Genomic DNA, 21,904 nt, shown 5'->3' on the forward strand with positions numbered 1-21,904 from the left:
CTTGCGCTTCTGTCTTTTTTCCTGCCAACTGCTGAGCCTCTTCACTCTTTAGCCCCGCCTTTATGGCTGTCCACCAGCTCTGGCGATCACTGGCAACTGACTCCCACAACTTGCGATCAATGTCAAGGACTTCCTGTCGCGTTTGCGGACGTCTTTAAAGCGGAAAGATGGACGGCCGGTGGGTCTGATACCAGTGACAAGCTCACTATATAATGCGTCCTTGGGGATCCTGCCATCTTCCATGCGGCTCACATGGCCAAGCCATCCTCAGCGCCGCTGGCTCAGTAGGGTGTATATGCTGGGGATGTTGGCCGCCTCAAGGACTTCTGCGTTGGAAATACAGTCCTGCCACCTGATGCCAAAGATTCTTCGGAGGCAGCGAAGTTGGAATGAATTGAGACGTCACTGTTAGCTGACATACGTTATCCACACCTCACTGCCGTAGAGCAAGGTACTGAGAACACAGGCTTGATACACTCAGACTTGTGTTCCGGGGCAGTGCACCATTTTCCCACACTTTCTTGGCCAGTCTGGACTTAGCAGCAGACGCCTTTCCCATGCACTTGTTGAATTCTGCATCGAGACAGGTTACTGGTGATAGTTGAGCCTAGGTAGGTGAACTCTTGAACCACTTCCAGAGCTTGGTCGCCGATATTCATGGATGGAGCACTTCTGACGTCCTGGCCCATGATGTTCGTTTTCTTGAGGCTGATGGTTAGGGAAAATTCATTGCAGGCAGCCGCAGTCCCGTCGATGAGTCTCTGCAGACATTCTTCCGTGTGGGATGTTAATGCAGCATCATCAGCAAAGAGGAGTTCCCTGATGAGGTCCTTCCGTACTTTGGTCTTCGCTTTAAGACAGGAAAGGTTGAACAACCTGCCATCTGATCTTGTGTGCAGAAAAGTTTCTCCTGAAGGATTTCCTTAAAATTCCTTCATCTTTTGCACTATTGCCCCAAAATTGGCCTAACCAGCACACTTAGTGGAAACTCTCTCGATCTTTAACTACATTATCTTGCAATATTTCTATTATTCTGATACTTTGCTAATTGAGGCAAAATAGTTTTAAGCTTCAGAGCAAAAAAAAAATCCACCATTTCTTCCTTTGTCGTATTTTTGATAAGTTAAATTAAGATCGACAAATTTATCTTTAAAATATTTGTAACTAAACATTGCCAAGTTTGTTTCATTGTACTAAATGTAGGAAATACAGCTTAAACCTGCTCAAAAAATACCAAACCACCCACCCCCCACAAAAATCTCCTCCACTACCAAATGTAAATTGAATGGCATTAGGACTACAGCCAAATCTCTCCCATCACATCTAAGTTCCCTCTGGTTAAGAATTCTGTGTAATCTGAAAACTTAAGTGTGAAATATCATGGCATATTAATAAAGTTTATTAAGCATTTTGAAATACAGTTTTGCACAAATTAGACTCGCTGAGCTACAAACGTTGGCACTTCTCGCTGTTGAGCTTGTGAAACCGAAGTCTGGATTGTATATGAAGTATGATTTCAATAGGTATAGCGAGCATGTTGCCAAGTTGGCTACAGTTCCAAGTTTGATTGCCTATCTATACTGGATTAGCTGGGGTAATAAGGGTGTTACAGTTTTGTTCAATGCCCCAAGCTTAAAAAACCAACAGCAGGTTCTAATTTCTGCTCGTGCCATCCAACATGTTAGAGGTTTGTGTGCCAAGGTGACATGCAAACTGCTCAAAGCAGCTACCAGATGGGGAGGCTACATTCTTCTCCGTGCTGTACTTGCTGAGAAATTAAAACACTACCTTGCACTCATCACTATCACTATTCTTTTGAGCAAGAAAGCAGGTGGCACAGTCCCACCGCCCAATAGCATCCTCTCCTCAATGCAGAGGAAAGCACTGCTATTTCACAGAAGTGGATGGGTAAGGAACTCAAAAGATCAGAGGGAAAAGAGCTTCAAAATCTCACCTTGTTACATAGAGTTCCCATAGCATTGTAATAGAAAGCCACACATGAAAAGTTTATTTAACGAAGCATATCAGCAAGTCATGGTGCCCACTCATTAAACTCAACCAAGTAGGTATACTAAACCATGACTGGTGCACTTGACTGCTATCATAACCAGCTATACAACTCACTGGTGTGCAACGAATCTTCCACAAACTTTTCTCACTAAATCAAGCAAATCCAGTATCTTCTTCAGCCGACACTTTTAACATTTCCTGGAGAAAATATTTTGATATACTATTAAAATAAATCACAGCTCCCTCAAGCTTCAACTGAGGTCAAGAAATATTACTGTGAAAATGAACTGGAAGCAGTTACCCACCCAAGACAGTTTTGTCCAAGTGTTTAAGAAAAAAAAAAATGAATGGATTTTGAAGCAACTCCCCACAGATATATTGTGAAAAGATGCATTTACTCCTCTATAAATCTCAAAATAGATTTCCCACACAAGGGCAACAGTTTTGCATGCCCTTCCTGAAGGGCAGGAAAGAGGAGGTAGACTTTAGATGCGTCAGTTATACCATCATGTTAACAAATTGGTCATCATTTATAAGGGGGGCATTATTTTACTTTTATGACGTTAGAAAAGAGAAATCTTGGCAAAGTCAAAGGGTCAGTCATGTCTATTTTCTAATTATGTTGGCTTACTTTGCAGAGTCCCTTTGTTTATATTCATGCTGACAGCAGAGTTATAGCTGCTAGAACATGTTTAGTTGTAAAGTGATCAGTGAAACTTCCGTCATTACTAGCGATAGTCATTTTAGAATGTTACTACTGTTGTGCTTCAAACTCTCATACCCCTGCAATTTTTGTACTACTCTTTAAAGCACAAGGCCAAACAGGCCACGGGATGTTCCAAAATTAGAATTGGTACATTAGCTCAGTAACTCAGTAAATTGCAGATATTTTTCTCCTAGTTTCAAAAGAAAAAAACAATTCTCAGTTCCAGGAGAACGAGATCATGCTACTGGTTGCACGGACCACACCTAAAAGAGCCAAGACATTAATTATGAACAAGCAAGCCTGAAAATTATACATTCTAGATGCTTCTCAAATTAAGACTTAACAAAGCTGTGTTACTGTCTAAGTTGAACTCAAACATCCTCTTTTTACAAACTGTACTAGCTTTTGCACAAATATAGCTGTTGAATATATAATGAATACCATCAATTCTTGAAATAAATGCACTATAGTTTAACAAGAGCTCCTCTATACAATATTCCTAGCTTTAAGTAAAATTAGACATACAGAATGCTATTAAAGCATTAGGGTAGCAAGAGGCAAGTTTCTCTTTAAACTGAATTTGAATTTGTCTTAAGTTTGATACATTGGTTTAGTTGTCTTCCGCACTTCCTTTTGTGCTGAATTTGTGGCCAGGATAAAAGTTATGGATATATGGATGAAGTTGCTGTGTAATTGATGTTTTAACATTGATTAAGCAATTTCGCCTCTTCAAAGTGTGCAATTTGGCATCATTGACAGTTCAGGTGTAGTTGACGGTGTTTATTCAAAGACAATGATTCAATTAATGGACACAAAAAAAATCTGCTCTCTATAATCTCTGCTTTAAGTATTGTACGAAAAAACAAATGCTATAGAAATCCTCATGCGATTGGCCACTATTTTTGTGGTAACATCTGCTACTTCCTTCATCCATCTTATTCTTTGATTCTTCTACATTATTTCTCAATTATCTAAACCTTTCTCCCCAACTTCATTTTTCTCTTCACATTCATGAAAAAGTTAGCTATGACTAGCGGCCAAACATTTCACAGTCCTTGAACACATCTGGCATTAATTCTCATTTCACATACCCATTCCAGAAGCAGCACACTGCCAACCCCAAGTTTAAACTCGCACCCTGCACCACCACCTGCCCCCCAAGCCCTCAACACAAAATTTCTTCCTCCTCAACGAAGGACCTAACTTTAGTTTCTTGACTGCCCTTCCAATTCAGGTTGAACGCACAGGTATGGCAACATTGCTGGCAGAACTCAAATCTACTTCCAAAACATAAGGAACCCAAGATCAGCCAATTGTAAAATACAACAGATTTTAATGATGCTTACATTTTGTGAACAGTGGATGAGATGCTTCCTCAGGGACCAAAGCAAAAAGGTCTTCGATAAAACTGAGTAAATTCACATCCACCTTCCAAAATTGAAATTTGATACACAACCTGGTCTGAAATTCAGAAATACAAATGGAAAATGCTGCAAATACTCAGATCAGGCAGTACTTGTGGAAAGAAAAAGTTAATGTTTCAGATTGATAACCCTTCATGAGAACTGGGAAACATTAAAGGTATAATAGGTTTTAAGCAACAGAAAGGGGCGAGGGTCGGAAGAGGAGCAAAAGGGAAGGTCTGTGACAGGGAGGAAGGCAGGAGAGATTGACAGAAGAGTTGATGGCGTAAGGCCAAAGGGAAAAAGATGTCTAGAAAATGTGTGAATAGCAGATTGAGTTACCACTTTGTGGAACCTGGCATTCAGTCCGCAAGCATGACCCCAAGCCTCCAATCACCTGTCATTTTAATTCTCCATCTTGCTCTCACACTAACACCCTCTGTCCTCGGGTTCCTGCAGTGTTCCAATGAAGCTCAATACAAGCTCAAGGAGCTGCACCTCATCTTTCAATTAGGCATTTTACAGCCTTCTGAACTCAATACACTGAGTTCAACAATTTCAAACCATAATCTCTGCTCATATTTCTTTTCTCTTTGCAGGTTTCAGTTTTACTTCTTGTTTTTGCTTTTGGGTGGCAGCTGTTAATCATTCTGCCATTTACACCTCCTCGAGACACATTTTGCTTCTTTTCTTGTCCCATTACCACTCTCTCTTGCCTTGCACCACCAACCCTATTGTCATTTAATCCCGCCTGCCTTGCACCCCATCACAAACCTTGGCTTTTGTTCTTTTCAAACACTCGCCCCTTCTACTTGCTTAAAATGTCATCCCAGTTTTGATGAAAAGTCATCAACCTGAAATATAACTTAGTTTCTATCTCCACAGATGCTGCCTGACCAGAGTACTTCCAGCATTATCAGTTTATTTCAGATTTCCAGCATCCATGGTATTTTTCTGCTGAAATTTAGAAAGCATGGTCTCAACTCACCGACTCTACTTTTAAGAATATAAAGAAATTGGATCAGATACAAAGAGTTTGTCTAAAGTTTCATTTTGGCATGGACCTTTGAACTACATAAATACAAGTTGGATTTGCAGAAATCACAAGGGGAAGTTACATGATATCTAGAACCATTTTGAAATATGAAGCTTATGATTGAAAATTTTATTACACCATATAAATCCTTCTCACCTTACATGGTCATACTCAAGGTGATGCCAACGCTGGAAGCAAAGTGAAAAACCCTTGCACAATTTCTAGCATCACCTTGTCTTGTTACTCCAAATAAAATTTGCATGCAAAAGAACTACATCAACTATACACGAAATGGCCTGGGACATTTGAAATCAATTTAAAAACATCTGAACAGCCACTAGAAATTCTCCATATTGAATTGATCCAATTGTACCTCATGGTCAGAATTTTTCATGTTTGTTTTGAGCTGAAATGTTTTAAAAACCTTCTCACAGCAAAGTTAGCATTGTGCAGTACATCTGCTACTACTGATGGGGTGCAAACTTCCCATCCTTCTGTCAATATAGCCAATGTAGTCGACCATAACAGCCTGTGGGAAAGGGGAGGTGGGAATAGTCATAGCATCTCCCAGAGACAAATAAACCCGATCAGCCAAGATCTCCACATTCCTCCAATTCTGGCCTTTTGCAAATACAGTATTTTAAATCACTACCATAAGCATTCATGCCTTCAGCTGCCTAGGCCCCAAGCTCCGAAATTCCATATCTCAACCCCTCAGTGCCTCTCCCTCCTCCTTTAAGACACTCCTTAAACCTACCTTTCAGCATAAGCCAAAAGCAAAAAATACCCGGGTTCAATTCCGGGTACTGCCTGTGTGGAGTTTGCAAGTTCTCCCTGTGCCTGCGTGGGTTTCCTCCGGGTGCTCCGGTTTCCTCCCACACACCAAAAGACTTGCAGGTTGATAGGTAAATTGGCCATTAGAAATTGCCCCTAGTATAGGTAGGTGGTAGGGAAATATAGGGATAGGTGGGGTTGTGGTAGGAATATGGGATTACTGTAGGATTAGTATAAATGGGTGGTTGATGGTCAGCACAGACACGGTGGGCCGAAGGGCCTGTTTCAGTGCTGTATCTCAACTCTAAACTAAACCGATGTTGGAAATGTGAAATAAATACTGAACAGGTCAAGCAGCATTTGTGGACAGAGAAAGAGTTAACATTTCAGATTGATGACCTTTCGTCAGAATTGGGAAAAATTAGAAATGCAACAGGTTTTGAGCAAGTACAGAGGCAATGAAGGGGCCGGGGCAGAGAAAGAAAACAAATGGGAAGGTCTGTGATAGGGTGGAAGGCAGAAGGTTAAATGACAAAAGGGTTCATAATGCAAGACAAACGTGAGTAGTAATGGGACAAGAAAAGACAAGTCTTGAGGAAGTGTAAAGCAGCTCACCACCACCTTCTCAAAGGCAACTGGGGATTGGCAACAAATGCTGGCCTTGCCAACACTCACATCCCACGACCAAACAAAAAAGGGAACAGCAGAATCAACAGCTGCCATCCAAAAAACAGGGGCAGAGGTTACAATCTGAAAAGTGAACGGAGTCTGGAAGGCTGTAGCTTGCCTTATCAAAAGAGGTGCTGTTCCTCCAGTTTGCACAAGCTTCATTGGAACAACTTAGGAAGCTGAGGACAAGGAGTCTAGTGAGGCAGAGAATTAAAATGGCAAGCAACTAAAAGCACAGGGTCAGATATACAGGCTAAACTGAACTGTTCCGCAAAACAAATCACCCAGTCTGTTATGTCTCACCAATGCAGAATGGAAGCATTGAGAGTCCTAATAAAGTACTGTTTCACCTGGAAGGAGTATTTGGGCCCTTGGAAAGGAAAAAGTAAACAGGCAGGTATTGCATTGTGTGCTTTATTTTTGTTTTAAAAATTGTTCATGGGATGTGGACATCACTGTTAGGGGCCAGCATTTATTGCCCATCCTAAACTGCCCTTGATAAAGCAGTCATGAGCCACCTTCTTGCATTGCTGTGGCACAGGTACAATCACAGTGCTATTAGGTAGAGAGTTTCAGGATTTTGATCCAGTGACTTGGAAACTTATCACCCTTCCTTGTCAAGATTCAGAGACTTGGAGGGTAATTTGCAGGTAGTGGCATTGCTACCCTTATTCCAAGTGGTGGAGGTCACAGGTTTGGACAATGTTGTCCAAGAATCCTTGGTGAATTGCTGTAGGATATCTTGTAAAAGGTACACTTTGAAGCCACAGGTGCATATTTAAGGCAGTGGATAGGGTGCCAATCAAGCAGGCTGGTTTGTCCTGGATAGTGCCGAGTTTCTTGAGTGTTTTGGAGCTGCACTCAAGGCAAGTGGGGAGTATTCCATTACACTCCTGACTCAGAGCAGGAAGGTGTCATAGGAATGGGAGGGGATGCTGTGAATGATTGAGACTAGGATGCCATGGAAATAAGAGTCCCTATGAAATGCTGGGAGGGGAGGGGGAAAAACAAGTTTCGTGGTGGCATCACTGAGGTGGCAGAAAATGATCCCTTCAATGTGCAGGCTGGTGAGTGGAAGGTGAGAATCACCATTCAGGGAGGGGTGAGAAGTGTAGGAAATGGAACAGAGAGTCCAGGATCCTGTCAACCAGTGAAGGCAATCCTCAGTTGAGGAAAAAAAAGATATCAAAAGCACTGGTCAGGAAGGCTGCATCAGAACAGATGCGACAGAGATGGAGAAACTGGGAGCACAGAAAAAAAAAAAAAGAGTCCTTACAGGAATCGGTGTGAGGAAGTGTAGTTGAGGTAGCTGTGCGAGTCAATGGGATTATAGTGAATATTTGTTGATAGCCCATCCCCAAAAACAGACCGAGAAGTCAAGGAAGGGAAGAGTTGGAGGTGGACCATGCGAAGGAGAGAGAAGGGTGGAAAATGGAAGCAAGGTTGATGAAATTTTCCAGATCAAGCAGAGAAGAAAACAGCACCGATATAGTCAACTTACAGAAAACAAAGAGAGGTAAGGAGGGGGCCCCAAGTAGAACTAACAAGTAATATTCCACATATCGCACAAAAAGGCAGACAGAGCCAGGACCCATATGGGTGCCCATAACACCACCTTTTATATGGAAGTAGTGAGTGGAGTTAGAGAAGTTGCTCAATGTGAGAACAAGTTCAGCCAGGCGGAAGATGATGAAGCCTGGTTGTGCTGCCATTTCAGAAAGAGGAGATCCCACAGGCTGTCCTGGTGGGGGATGCAGGTGTAGATGGATTGGATGTCTGTGGTAAAAAGGACAGATAGTCAGGCCCTGGAAACTATTGAGGAGGAGGGTATTGCAGAAGTCATGGATAAAATTATCAAGAGACTTGACAATGGGTGACCTTGTGCACAGCCTATGCATTAAATTATTTGGATCATGCTCCACAATTTCTACCACCTCCATTGTGATGCCAAACACATTCCCCTCCCATTTAAGCATTCCCCAAGGACAATTTCCTGCACCACACACACCAGCGCAACCCCCCACCCCCTGTCCATTCCACTATCAGGCCAAACATCTTCCCGTGCAAGCAAAGGATACGCAACAGCTACCTTCTTACTCCTCCAATCCCACTGTCCAGGGACTCAAATACTCCTTCCAAATGAAACAGTGATTTTTTTCTGTACTTAGATGCTGCTCATTATGCAGTCTTTACATTGGGGAGACCAAACGCAGATTGGATGATCACTTTGTGAAACACCTCCATTCAGTCCACAAACATGATCCCGAGCATTGTCACCTGCCATTTTAATTCTCCACCCCACTCCTACCTCCCTGGCCTCAACCTCCTAAGCTATTCCAATGAAGCTCAATCCGAGCTAGATGACCAACACCACCTTTCAACTCGGCACTTTACAGCCTCCTGGACTTAACATTGTGGTCAGCACTTTCAGATCATTACCACTCAGTTTTGCCTTGCATCATCACATTTGTCATTTAATTTCTCCTGCCTTCCTCCCCATCACAGACTTTCCCTTCTGGTCTCTTCCTCCCTTTCCCTGCCTCTGTACTTGCTTAAAACACATTTCATCAGAAGTGGGAAAAAGTTAGAGATTTGACATCAACCTGAAACATTAACTATGTTTCTCTCAGACGCTGCCAAAATTGCTGAGCATTTCCAGCATTTTCTTCTGGTCACCTGTCCTCATATCATGTGGGTTGGTGTCAAATTTTGTTTAACAATGTTCCTGTGATGCAGCTTGGAAACTTCAACATTAAAAGATGCTATATAAAATGCAAGTCGTCGCTGCCTAATTACTGATTAATGTTTGGAGTTGGGAAATTGAGAAAGGGAAAAAAAAAAAGACAAGAGTTATCACTGTCAGAAGCATTTCAGTACATCAAATGGCACCTGAGAAAATTGATTTACACTGGATATCTTAAAATATAGGAACATAATTATAGCTAAGTAATTTCCAATTTGGAGGATGTTTGGCAAGAGCATTTTAAGATGCGTAACTCTTGGAGGAAATGGTGGCAGTTATATGTCTGTCACTGGTAGCGGTGGCTGCAATTACACATTGAAGTTTTTAAAAAGTGATTTTTCTTATATTGGTCATGGCGATACACAAATAAGGGCAATGACAAGGATAAAAATAATCTTGGAATATATATTGGATTCCACCTATAGCATCGTGGGTTTACATCTATAATTTGGCTCAATGTTAACGAGAGAATTTACAGATTTTAAGACAAATTTCCATCAGTAGTGGATTAGCTAAGCACAGGAATGGGATTCCCCAAATGATAATCTGTCTTCAGTGTAAACACACAACACAACGCAAGAATTAGTACATTATCAATACATGCAGAGTAAAGAGAAATACAAAGTCAAATTTCAGAAGATATTACATTTGGTTGGTTCTGAAACATTCTGTAAACTTGTTTAAAAAACAGGCACGTAAAAAAAGAGGCAAGTCACAATCCATTACTAAGATTTCTGGCAAAAATTACTCAATCCAGATTCCAAACATTACAACATATTCTGAATTCAAACCAAGAGCTGGTTTTAAAATAGCATTCATTTGAATGGTATGAATATAGAAGCTGGCAGTGGAATTATGATCAATTATAACTTGCTGCATCTCAGAATGCTGCCATTTCAATCTATAGCCCAGAGATGACAGACAAGACTAAACTGAAAATATGCAATATAAACCAAAAGCAGCACACAATAACCCAAGAAGCTTCAAAATACTTAGCCTAGATTTCTGCATCATACCAATCACATATAAAGCTCAAAACCTGCAAAGTTGCTGCAGCAGCTTGACTTGCATATTGAACTGTGACTTTATCCAAGCTATGAGATCCCAAAAGGAAACAAGTGTCCAAGACTGCTATACCTCAGTGAATGATCACACACTTTACAGTCAAGATCACAACACAGCAAAAGGAGTGTGGGAGAGGAAAACTAGACAATCAATTTCCAGCTCCATTTTACATTGCATCCCAATTCTACTGCTATCAAGAAATCTAAGCTACATACTGGACATCAAATTTCCAAGCACTTTTTAATCAAAACCGAGAAAACAGACATTTAAAAAATATCTAAAATGAATCAGTTCGGTGTTTTAAAAGTTAGTACTTTTTAAAAGGCGGTGCAGTGGTTAGCACCGCAGCCTCACAGCTCCAGGGACCCAGGTTCAATTCTGGGTACTGCCTGTGCGGAGTTTGCAAGTTCTCCTTGTGACCGCGTGGGTTTTCGCTGGGTGCTCCGGTTTCCTCCCACTGCCAAAGACTTGTAGGCGATAGGTAAATTGGCCATTGTGTATGTAGGTGGTAGGGAATATGGGATTACTGTAGGGTTAGTATAAATGGGTGGTTCTTGATCGGCACAGACTCGGTGGTCCGAAGGGCCTGTTTCAGTGCTGTATCAAGAAATAAATAAAAATATTAATTTCCTAAAATGCGGAATAAAGCTCAAAGCTTTCATCTCTACAATATAGCTGCCATATACTAAACAACCATGTCCTACAATATTAAACGTTAAAATCAAATACAAACCAACGAATCATGGATTATAAACACAGATGCCACACGCATTGTCAGTTCTATCATTGTTGGTTTGGCAAACCAATGCACATCCACCCATTTTCTCGAAGTTCCCGAAGCTCAAAACAAAATACTAACATGATCAGCATTTAAAATACATTCATAAAGTCATGCCAGCTTTTCCCAGCAGAGCCATTTCATTTTGTATACCTGAAATTACTTTGCTTGTTTATTCCTGGTTTCCCTGCCCTTTATTCCATCATCATCCACTTAATTTTTTCTTAATCAACTGTTTGCATCCCCTATCCCAAAAACCCAATTGCAAATTCTGCCAAGGCATTAGCAGTTCAGGGTTACGCACTAACTTCTAAATTGTATTTTATGGAGAAAGCATTTCACCACCACTCACCAAAAACTGCAGAAAAATCCAGGAATATGTCCTATCACTCTATAGAACACAAAATGGAGCACTAAAAAAAAAGTTTTGAAGGCTCTTTCAAAATACAGTATTTTGCAACAATTGACAATATATTGTACTTCAAGACATGTTTTCAGCAAGTCCTGGCATCCATTGAGTTGCTCATTCCTGCTCAAGTACAAGCAAGTCCAGCAGTTATGGATAAATGCAATGTGCAAAATACACAGCTGAAGATTCCCTGCAAGATGACAAATGCTAAAAGTCCACTTGGCACCTTATTGCAAGATAAGTGTTCCTTTGGAATATGTCTGGCCACGCTACACTAAAAAAAAGCCATAGCATGTTCCTGCACAGATGAAGGATATTTTGCCCATATTGTCTAGAGCTATCCAAAACAAATCTCATCATCTTCCTAGAATTTAAAACGATAAATTTTTCCATAAAAGTGCAATAGTCTCTGCTTCAGCCACAATTTGGCAAAATATATAATTCCCCACAAAGAAATTTCACCAGGCCCCTCAGTTTTTTAAAAATTATTGTCCCCTTGTCACTGGATCGCCAGCTAGAGGAAGTGGGTTCTCCACCCTAATCAAAACCTTCCATAATTTTAGTAACATCTATTAAACCTGTTCTTAGCAAGCCTCCATTCCAGCGAAAAAGCCACAGAACGTCAATTTCTCAAAAGTATCACATTCCCGGTAAATCAATTCTGTACACACCATGGCTATAATGGCTTTCTAGAATGGGCCATTCACAATTACTGGAGCCTAACCAATGCCTTGTACAAAATTATCCATTTGTTCTTGTACTCCATTCCACTACGCATATAACCAAAATTACTACTGGATAATCTACGAAGAACAAAGAAAATTACAGCACAGGAACAGGCCCTTCGGCCCTCCAAGCCTGCGCCGATCCAGATCCTCTATCTAAACATGTCGCCTATTTTCTAAGGGTCTGTATCTCTTTGCTTCCTGCCCATTCACGTATCTGTCTAGATACATCTTAAAAGACGCTATCATGCCCGCGTCTGCCACCTCCGCTGGCAACACGTTCCAGGCACCCACCACCCTCTGCGTAAAGAACTGTCCACACATATCCCCCCCTAAACTTTTCCCCTCTCACTTTGATCTCTTGACCCCTAGTAATTGAATCCCCCACTCTGGGAAAAAGCTTCTTGCTATCCACCCTGTCTATACCCCTCATGATTTTGTACACCTCAATCAGGTCCCCCCTCAACCTCCGTCTTTCTAATGAAAATAATCCTAATCTACTCAAACTCTCTTCATAGCTAGCGCCATCCATACCAGGCAACATCCTGGTGAACCTCCTCTGCACCCTCTCCAAAGCATCTACATCCTTTTGGTAATGTGGCGACCAGAACTGCACGCAGTATTCCAAATGTGGCCGAACCAAAGTCCTATACAACTGTAACATGACCTGCCAACTCTTGTACTCAATACCCCGTCCGATGAAGGAAAGCATGCCGTATGCCTTCTTGACCACTCTATTGACCTGCGTTGCCACCTTCAGGGAACAATGGACCTGAACACCCAAATCTCTCTGTACATCAATTTTCCCCAGGACTTAAAGGTAGTGTGCAAATGCAAATTCCCAAAGAGAACATATCATGGTGCTTCAGAGGCATGGAGAAAAAAAAGTTCTAACCAGAGAAAACAAGGGCTTGGTCAAAAGGTGGGTCTTAGAGGCTCTTGAAAGAATGACAAACGAGAAGGATATTTGGAAGGAATTGCAAAGACAAGGACCTGGACAGCTAAAGGCATTGCCAACAGATGCACAAGGCACTTTCTCAATTATAAATTTGAATCCCTTGTTTTCCTTTTTATAAAAAAAAATCATGCAATAAAGAAAACAGGATCAGATGAGCTTGAACCATTCTGCTCTAACACAGGCTTCTGTCCAAGCTTGCCTTAAGCCACTTGCTTTACATGCAAGCATTGACAACTATATGACTGACAAGGATGGGCAGGCAAAGCTCATTTGCCCAGCACAATGGATTTCTAACCCAAAACTGTTAGATAATTTGCCACTTCTTTTGAATTATTATACGGATTCTCTGTTTTCCCCCTGTAAAATATATTACCTCACTCTTTGCATTAAACTGAACCTATTTACTGCTATGAATATATTTATCAAACTCCAGCCCTCTGCCAAATACTCCTACTTTTGTGTGACCCACAAATTTTGATACAGCATTTCCTATAGCCACAATCAATTCATATGCCTATTTTAACACCCACAGGCAGAAAGAAATTACATCACCTCAGATACACCACTCCCAACTCTTGCACAATTAATCCTAACCCTTGGTTTCCTTCCAACCAACTTTATGCTACATTTCCCTTTCTAATGAATTTTTCTAAATCCTCAAGAAACATTTAATCAAACACCTAATGAAATTCCATAACATCCAGTCATCTACTCACTTCTTCCAAAAAAGAACTGTAAATGTTACTCCATATCTACCCAACTGAAGACATCAAAATCGACACTTTTTTGAAGATTTGGTCATAACCAATCCAAAATATTTCAGTAGTAACTCCTAAAGCCAAGCAATTATCAACCACAGCAGCTCAGCATTGGATAGCAGAATGTAATAATCAGTTGAACGAGTGTGCACTGTCTCAAGATCAAAATCAATTAACTAGCAAAAAGCATTTTTTGCTGTTATCCCTACTGAATTTTGTTACGGACCCGTAACAGTCTTAGTGTTCAAAAGTCACTATATCAAATCAAATTATAGTGGCCATAATGATTGGATGGTTTCTTAGATTGTACTTGTAGGAAATCAGTTGGGGAACAGCACAGCTGAGTTGGATTTGGGATAGGTGGGTGGGTGGCAGCAGGGAACAGCCAGGACTGCGAATGACACCAATGTTGCCTGAAGTGCATGAGCACACTGTGCAAAGAGAAAAAAGATCAAATTTGATGACCCGAGTCAAATGCCTGCCACTCCCTTTGACAGATGGTAGTTTGAAAGTTACTCAGTTTTTTTCAACAGCTTAACTATCTCCAAATCCCTAACATCCTGGAGGTCACCATTGCCCAGAAATGCAACTGTACCAGCCAAAGAATTGCCACGGAGACTAGAGCACATCAGATGCTGTGTATTCTGCAGCAAGTGACACCACCTGACTCCCCAAAGCCTTTCTACAAGGCAGAAGAAAGTGTAATAAAAGCAAAATACTGCAGATGCTGGAAATCTGAAATAAAAACAGGAAATTCTGGAAATACTCAGCGACCCGGCAGTATCTGTGGAGAGAAGCAGAGTTAACGTTTCAGGTCAGTGACCCTTCATCAGAGTGCGATGGAATACTCTCCACATTTCTAGATGGATGCAGCTGCAACACCATACACGGCAAAGCAGTCCACTTGATCAGTAGCCCATCCACCACATTAAACAGTCACTCTCACCAGCAGCTCCAGGTACAGTGAGTACAATCCATAAAATGCACTGCAGCATCCCAGTGACCTCTGACAGTACCTCACAAACCTGTGACCACCACCACCCAGTGAGGTCAAGGGCAGCAAGTGCATGAGAACACAATTATCTCCAAGTCACACACCAACCCCTCTCATTTTTGCTGAGCCAAAATCTTCGAACTGCCTACCCAACAGCCTACCCAACTCTTGCCTTCTATCCTGAAGATGTTGATTCTTGGATAAAGTACCCTCCAGTACCTAGTACAACTTACTATTCTTCATAGTTCCCTTGACAGCAAGTCACCGAAACCCCAACAAGCATTTGACTGGTTGGGGCACTGCAGCAGTCTTCAGCTCTATTCCTATCCAATAACCATGCATATGCACCTCAATCAGGGGTAGCTAAAGAGCATTGTATCAGGCCCAAGTTAAATTTCCATCTGAACCAAGGGTTGCGGAGGCCAATTAACCACATCAATAATGCACCACAGACTTGGAATCTTCATAGCCTTTGCGACTGAACTAATCAGCACCATAACCAGATGAGTCACAGTGGGAGCCATGGGGGGGGGGGGCTGGGGGAAACAATAAAGCTACATCTGAGTGGGCAAGAACACCACCACAAAATATTCTTCTACCGCAATGTATAGCTAAACGACCAATGAAACACCAAGCTTTATTCAGAGAGTGTTTCCTGACTGCCCGCCTCTGCTGGTCTTGTCCGTGGCAGTGGGCACCATAGGGATTCGAATGCCTGATAGGCACAGATAATACTTAGTATTCAAGTTACTTTTGGTTTTTGATCAAACAAAGCATTGGGGTTAATTTCTAAAAAGGGATGGAATTGAGGTGTTATGTCTAACTTGCATTGAACCTTGGAGTACTAAATAGTTCTTTTCTCCATTATAGAAAGGATATAGGGGTACTGGAGAAGGTTTGAAAAAAGATCAACCAAGCTGATACCACAACTGAGGGGTTATACTCTTCAGGAACACTACACCAGGAATGAGGCTCTTTCGTCTAGAAAAGAGAAGACTGAGAGGTGACTTGATAGACATCTAAATGAAAGGGTTTAATAAGGAAGACAAAGAAAATAATTCCACTCGTAAGGGAGACCAGACTAGGGGCCATAAACACAAGATAATCACTAATAAATCAAATAATGAAATCAGGAGAGACTTCTGCACCCAGAGAGTGATTAGAAGGTGGAACCCATTACCAGAGTTCTTCAGGCCACTAGCATAGATATAGTTAAGGGGAAGTTAGACACATCAGTGTCCTGTGGACCGGTTTCCATGTGATGTAAATAAAGCTAGTGATCTACTGGCACAAATTGCTGGAGGGGTATGATCTAATATGAAGATGTTGATTAGACTATGGCAGAAAAGGGAGCCAAACATTTCTGGTTAAAAACTATTCAGGAGAAATAGAGCAGCAGAAAAAAAGTGTGATGTTCATGGACTTAATTACTGCACTAGAATTGAAGACTCTCATGGGGACTGGTTTAAAAAAAAATGGTTAGAAGTAAGGAATAAAAGGAACATAATATACTCAATTTGGAGCATACAGACATTGAAGAGGTAGGGGAAGAGAATTCTTTTTTTTTTTTAATTCATGCATAGTGCCATAACATTAAGTATTTTAATTAAATATAGACTGATGTAAAGGTAATGCATACAGTATACCCAAGACTGTTTTGAAGGTTAGTATATTCAGTTCAGTAACCAAATAATACAGTTAGAAAGTCTCTCGTTCTAAGCAACGAAGTGTTAAAGGTAGGAAGGCATCTTGAAAACAGCAACCATAACAATGGATAAATAAAGCAACAATTAGTGTGGCAATTTTAGCAAAGCTCGAAGATAAAAATGAGTGCACTGCAGGTTTGATTGAGTGCGTGCAGAAATGGGCCAGATACCTGAAGTCAAAATTTAGGTAGATGGTATTAAAGGGAATATGGCAGCATGGTTCAAGGACAAAACAGTAGCAGTCAAAATATATGTTTTACCAGAATCCAGAGATGTGAACATTGGCATCAATAAAACAAAAGCTCAAATCAACTACTCAGAAAGTGGTAACAAGACACTTAAAACATCACTGATTAGGCAGAGTCAATACAAACATACGAATTAGGAGTAGGCCACTTGGCCCCTCGAGCCTGCTCAGTCATTCAATAAGATCATGGCTGATGGGATTTAACCTCAACTCCACACTCCCACCTACTCCCAATAACCTTTCACTCCCTTGCTCATCTACCCCTGCCTTAAAAATATTCAAAGACTCCGCCACTGCCTTTTGAGGAAGACTCATGACTCTCAGAAAAAATTTCTCATCTGTCTTAAATGGGCAATCCCTTATTTTGAAATAGTGACCCCCTAGTTCTACATCCACCCTCAGGATCTTATGTTTCAATCAAGTTGCCTCTTACACTTCTAAACTCCAGTGGATACAAGCCTAGCTTGTCCAACCTTTCCTAGTTAGACAATCAGCCCATTCCAAGCATTAGTCTAGTAAATCTTCTCTGAACTACTCCCAACGCATTTAAGAACAAAGAACAGTACAGCACAGGAACAGGCCATTCGGCCCTCCAAGCCTGCTCCAATCTTGATGCCTGCCTAAACTAAAACCTTCTGTACTTCCGGGTCCGTATCCCTCTATTCCCATCCTATTCATGTATTTGTCAAGATGCCTCTTAAACGTCTCTATGGTACCTGCTTCCACCACCTCCTCCGACAACAAGTTCCAGGCACTCACCATCCTCTGTGTAAAGAACTTGCCTCGCACATCCCCTCTAAACTTTGCCCCTCTCACCTTAAACCTATGTCCCCTAGTAACTGACTCTTCCACCCTAGGAAAAAGCTTCTGACTATCCACTCTGTCCATGCCGCTCATAACTTTGTAAACCTCTATCATGTCGCCCCTCCACCTCCGTCGTTCCAGTGAAAACAATCCAAGTTTATCCAACCTCTCCTCATAGCTAATGCCCTCCAGACCAGGCAACGTCCTGGTAAACCTCTTCTGTACCCTCTCCAAAGCCTCCACGTCCTTCTGGTAGTGTGGCAAGCAGAATTGCACACAATATTCTAAGTGTGGCCTAACTAAAGTTCTGTACAGCTGCAGCAAGACTTGCCAATTTTTATACTCTATGCCCTGACCAATGAAGGCAAGCATGCCGTATGCCTTCTTGACTACCTTATCCACCTGCGTTGCCACTTTCAGTGAACTGTGGACCTGTACACCCAGATCTCTCTGCCTGTCAATACTCCTAAGGGTTCTGCCATTTACTGTATACTTCCCACCTGCATTAGACCTTCCAAAATGCATTACCTCACATTTGTCCAGATTAAACGCCATCTGCCATTTCTCTGCCCAAGTCTCCAACCGATCTATATCCTGCTGTATCCTCTGACAATCCTCATCACTGTCCGCAAACTTACTAATCAGACCAGCATCGTTCCTTAAATAAGGCCAGTATTGTGCACAGTACTCCAGATGTGGTCTCGCCAGTGCTGGGGTCAAATGGCCTCAGTCATCGTACTTTGTTACAAACCAGTTGTACTAAATAAACTACTGTTAAACCAACAAAAAAAGTCACTGTATCTACGCCAAATGTAAATTGAGCAAGTGACTAAAAGTCATTAAATGTAGTAATTACAAACCGCGACTTAGAAGGTTCCCACAAAAGTATTTTACAAAGCGTCAACATTTTTTTTTAATGTCTACTTTAGCCCAAACCATTACACTATGCCCAAATGGCAAGTCGGACTGCGTGTTGCAACTTCTATCTGCCTTATTTGATTGGCATATTTCCGTCAGAGGGAAATAAACTAGCGTTAGATTGGTTTCCCACGTATTTGGCGCATCAAACTAACTCTCGGGTGGAGTTCGACATCTCATCCTGTTACTGGCGACCAAAACTACACACACCAGCCAAACAACGAGCTCCTACACCCTCATTGCCGAAGAATTTACTAAGATAAAAAGGAAGGGGGGGGGGGGGGGGGGCGCGTGCAAACCTTCTCCTGTCGCCACCAGGTTTGCTCAAAAACCAGGTTCACACGAAACTAGCCTCAAAACCACTCTTAAAAATTTCCCCAACGTTACCCAACCCAAACAAGGCGAGTGTTTCTCAATGGAGATTCAAATCTTGCCAGTAGCTCGGATTAAAAATCAGTACTTATTTTGTCTGAAAGTTGCGTTAAAGAAAACCTAAATTTATAATTTACACACATAGGATCGATCAATATAAAGATCCTTTGGCTCCTATTCGAAAGCTGTACATCCTACCGAATAAAAACAAAGCGGGAAGGAACAGCTTGCCTCAAAGAACAAAAGCTGTTATAAAATTAGTTAAAATTACACAGTGGGCGCCTCCACAGCGGAGGGTGGAAGCCGCGGGAGAAAAAACTGTTGGGAGAGTCCCGCCGGCTACCACGGGTATCAGAGTCGCACAGACCGGCACACCCTCCGGCGAGTGGCCGAACATACATACACACACACAAAGATTGGAGGTGAAATGTGGTGTTAAATCCAGCTGAAGGGCCAACAGCAGCAGCCGACTCCTTCACAAAGTGAGTTTTAGAACACACACATACACCAAGCCCTGGGCCGAGCCCGATAATTCAGAAGCCGTCAGGCTTGGAGTGAGGAAGGGAAGGCTTGTATGAAGGAAGCGTGGGATTGAGTGTAGGGAACTCCCGACATAGAACAGAAGAGACGATGGGTGTAGACAAGCGGAGCGCTGGCCGGGTGCCGCTGGAACGGGGCTGGGCCGGGGAACTGCTGTTGGCGGCGGCGCTGCCGCCGCGCTCTCGCTCGCGCTCCTTTTCCCTCCTCCCTGCCACGAACCGCGCTCCCCCACCGACTTTTACCTGGACATAGTTGTTCTCGCAGTAATCCGCCACGCGGCCCAGGTTCTGATAACTCTCTATCAGCGCCCTCTTGCCGGCGGGGATTTCCTCCTCGAGTAACATCTGCAGCTCTGCCATCTTACATCTTTCTGCATCGCTTTATTACTCCTCGCTCGCGACCGCCCTAGTTACTCCCTCCCAACCGCGCCGGGCACTCTGGGATTCCGCGCCTCGTGACCTCTCCTCTTCTCCCCCCCCCCCCCCCCAAAGGCAGCAAGGCATTCTGGGGGTTGTGGTCTCTCTGGTCTGCCATGATTTCTTTGCTTCCCCTCTGAACCTTCTATATTCAGCCTGATTCTCCTTTGTATTATTCACCTGACATCTGACATCATAGAAATCATGGAAAAACTATGACACCGGATGCAATTTGGCCTATTGCATCCCTGCTTGTTGGCAAAGACATTCCCAGCCTCATCCCCCCTTCCTGCACTAGGTCCGTAGCTCTGCGGTCACGGCTTTAATTATTCGGACATAGACTAGGATAAGTGCAATAGGTAGTGAGGGGCATGAGTTCCAAAAGTGTGTTCAGGAAAGTTTTCCACAGCAGTATGTTTCCAGTCCAACGAGAGGGGAAGCACTGCTGGACCTGCTTCTTGGAAATTAGGTGGGTCAAGTGGATCAAATATCAGTTGGAGAACATTTAGGGGGATAATGATCATTGTATCATAAGGTTTAGGTTGGTTATGGAAAAGGACAAAGAACAATCTAGAGTAGGAATAATTAACTGGGGAAGCCAACTTCAGTGGGGTAAGAATGGATCTGGGCCAAATAAATTTGAATCAAAGGTTAGCAGGAAAAGCAGTAGCTCAACAATGGGCTACATTCAAAGAAGAGATAGTTCGGACACAGTCAAGGTGTTATATATGTATATATTGTCATACTATCTGTAAAGTGTTAGGAACTAATTAGCCAGGAACTAGTTGTGATGTGTAAGTGTTCTAGTGGGGGCCTCATTCACAGCTGCACTGGGGAATCATGTTATATGTAACACAAGAACCATGTTGAATCAGGCTCCACAGCACAAAGCATCATGCTGAAATAAACAAGACTGGCTCCAGCCTTTTCCAAGTTTAAGGTATGATTCTTTCCAACATCTGGGAACCAGAAAACAACATAAAAATGAAACATGGTGGTAGAGGTGGGATAGGGTAGTGCTCCCTCTTTATTGCTTCGTTAAGATCTTTGGGATCTAGGCAAATTCTGAGCTGTCCGTTTGTGTACCTTAATTTACATTTTCTGGCTTCATTTTTCAATCTTGCTACAAAATTGTCAATAGGCTCACCTCGTTCCTGTCTGAGGCCTTGAAATTCATATTGTCATGGTGTGTCGTTTTTTTTCGGAATATGCGGTTTGCCTTTAAGGCTTGCAAGGGTATTGCATGGTATTGCTTTAAGAGCCGGCAAGCCTTAGGAGTTATAGGAGGGTGCATTTTCATTGCCTGAGAAACAGCCATTTGGAGACTGTGATTCAAAGGTTGCATTCTCAATACCATGGAAACAGCCACTGGGAGTGAACCTGATGCAATACATTTGTTACAATTCAGTTTGAACTGGCAGTTAGTAAGACAGTTTGAACATACAGACAGAAGACACAGAGGTCACAGCTGTGATGAGAACACCTGAAAAACAGCTCTTGATCATTTAAACTGAAGGAAGCGGATTTTAGTCTGATTAATTATTATCTCTCAAAATTCTAAAATGTTAAGCCAAGAGAGAGGTCTCTGTTAATTTAAATTGAAGAAAGGGAAGCTATACTATGACAATCTTTTATCCCTCAAAAACTCTAAAGTCAGATTGATTCTGTTGAAAGGCTTTGCAAGTCGTTAATTGTTGAAATTCGCTGGACTTCGAACAACATTCTGCGAGGACTTCGAACAACATTGGACTGTAAATTTGCAAGGACTCTAATTTTTCTATTTTTAAATGTTCATAGTGTTTAAGAATTTAGTTCTTTAAATTAAAGAGTTAATTTGTTGATTTAAAGATACCTGGTTTGGTTAGCCTCATTT

The 21,904-nt window shown here is 42.0% G+C and overlaps 1 protein-coding gene across 12 annotated transcripts in view; it reads right to left on the reverse strand.

Moving 5' to 3' along the window:
- The window catches only part of abi1a (abl-interactor 1a), a 117,421-nt gene extending 97,380 nt beyond the window's left edge, over positions 1–20,041 (reverse strand). For 7 of the 12 annotated variants that reach the window (XM_068013995.1, XM_068013956.1, XM_068014012.1 and 4 more), the window contains exon 1: positions 19,858–20,041. In XM_068013995.1, coding sequence (XP_067870096.1) covers positions 19,858–19,974 — 117 coding nt within the window. In that variant the 5' untranslated portion in view covers positions 19,975–20,041. Of the gene's footprint in view, positions 1–18,313; positions 18,507–19,857 lie in introns of those variants that run through there. The other 5 variants (XM_068013974.1, XM_068013987.1, XM_068014019.1 and 2 more) reach the window with 4 other exon arrangements.
- Positions 20,042–21,904: the final 1,863 nt, after the last annotated feature.

This window comes from Heterodontus francisci, chromosome 2 (genome assembly GCF_036365525.1).
Source record: "Heterodontus francisci isolate sHetFra1 chromosome 2, sHetFra1.hap1, whole genome shotgun sequence".
NCBI lineage: Eukaryota > Metazoa > Chordata > Chondrichthyes > Heterodontiformes > Heterodontidae > Heterodontus > Heterodontus francisci.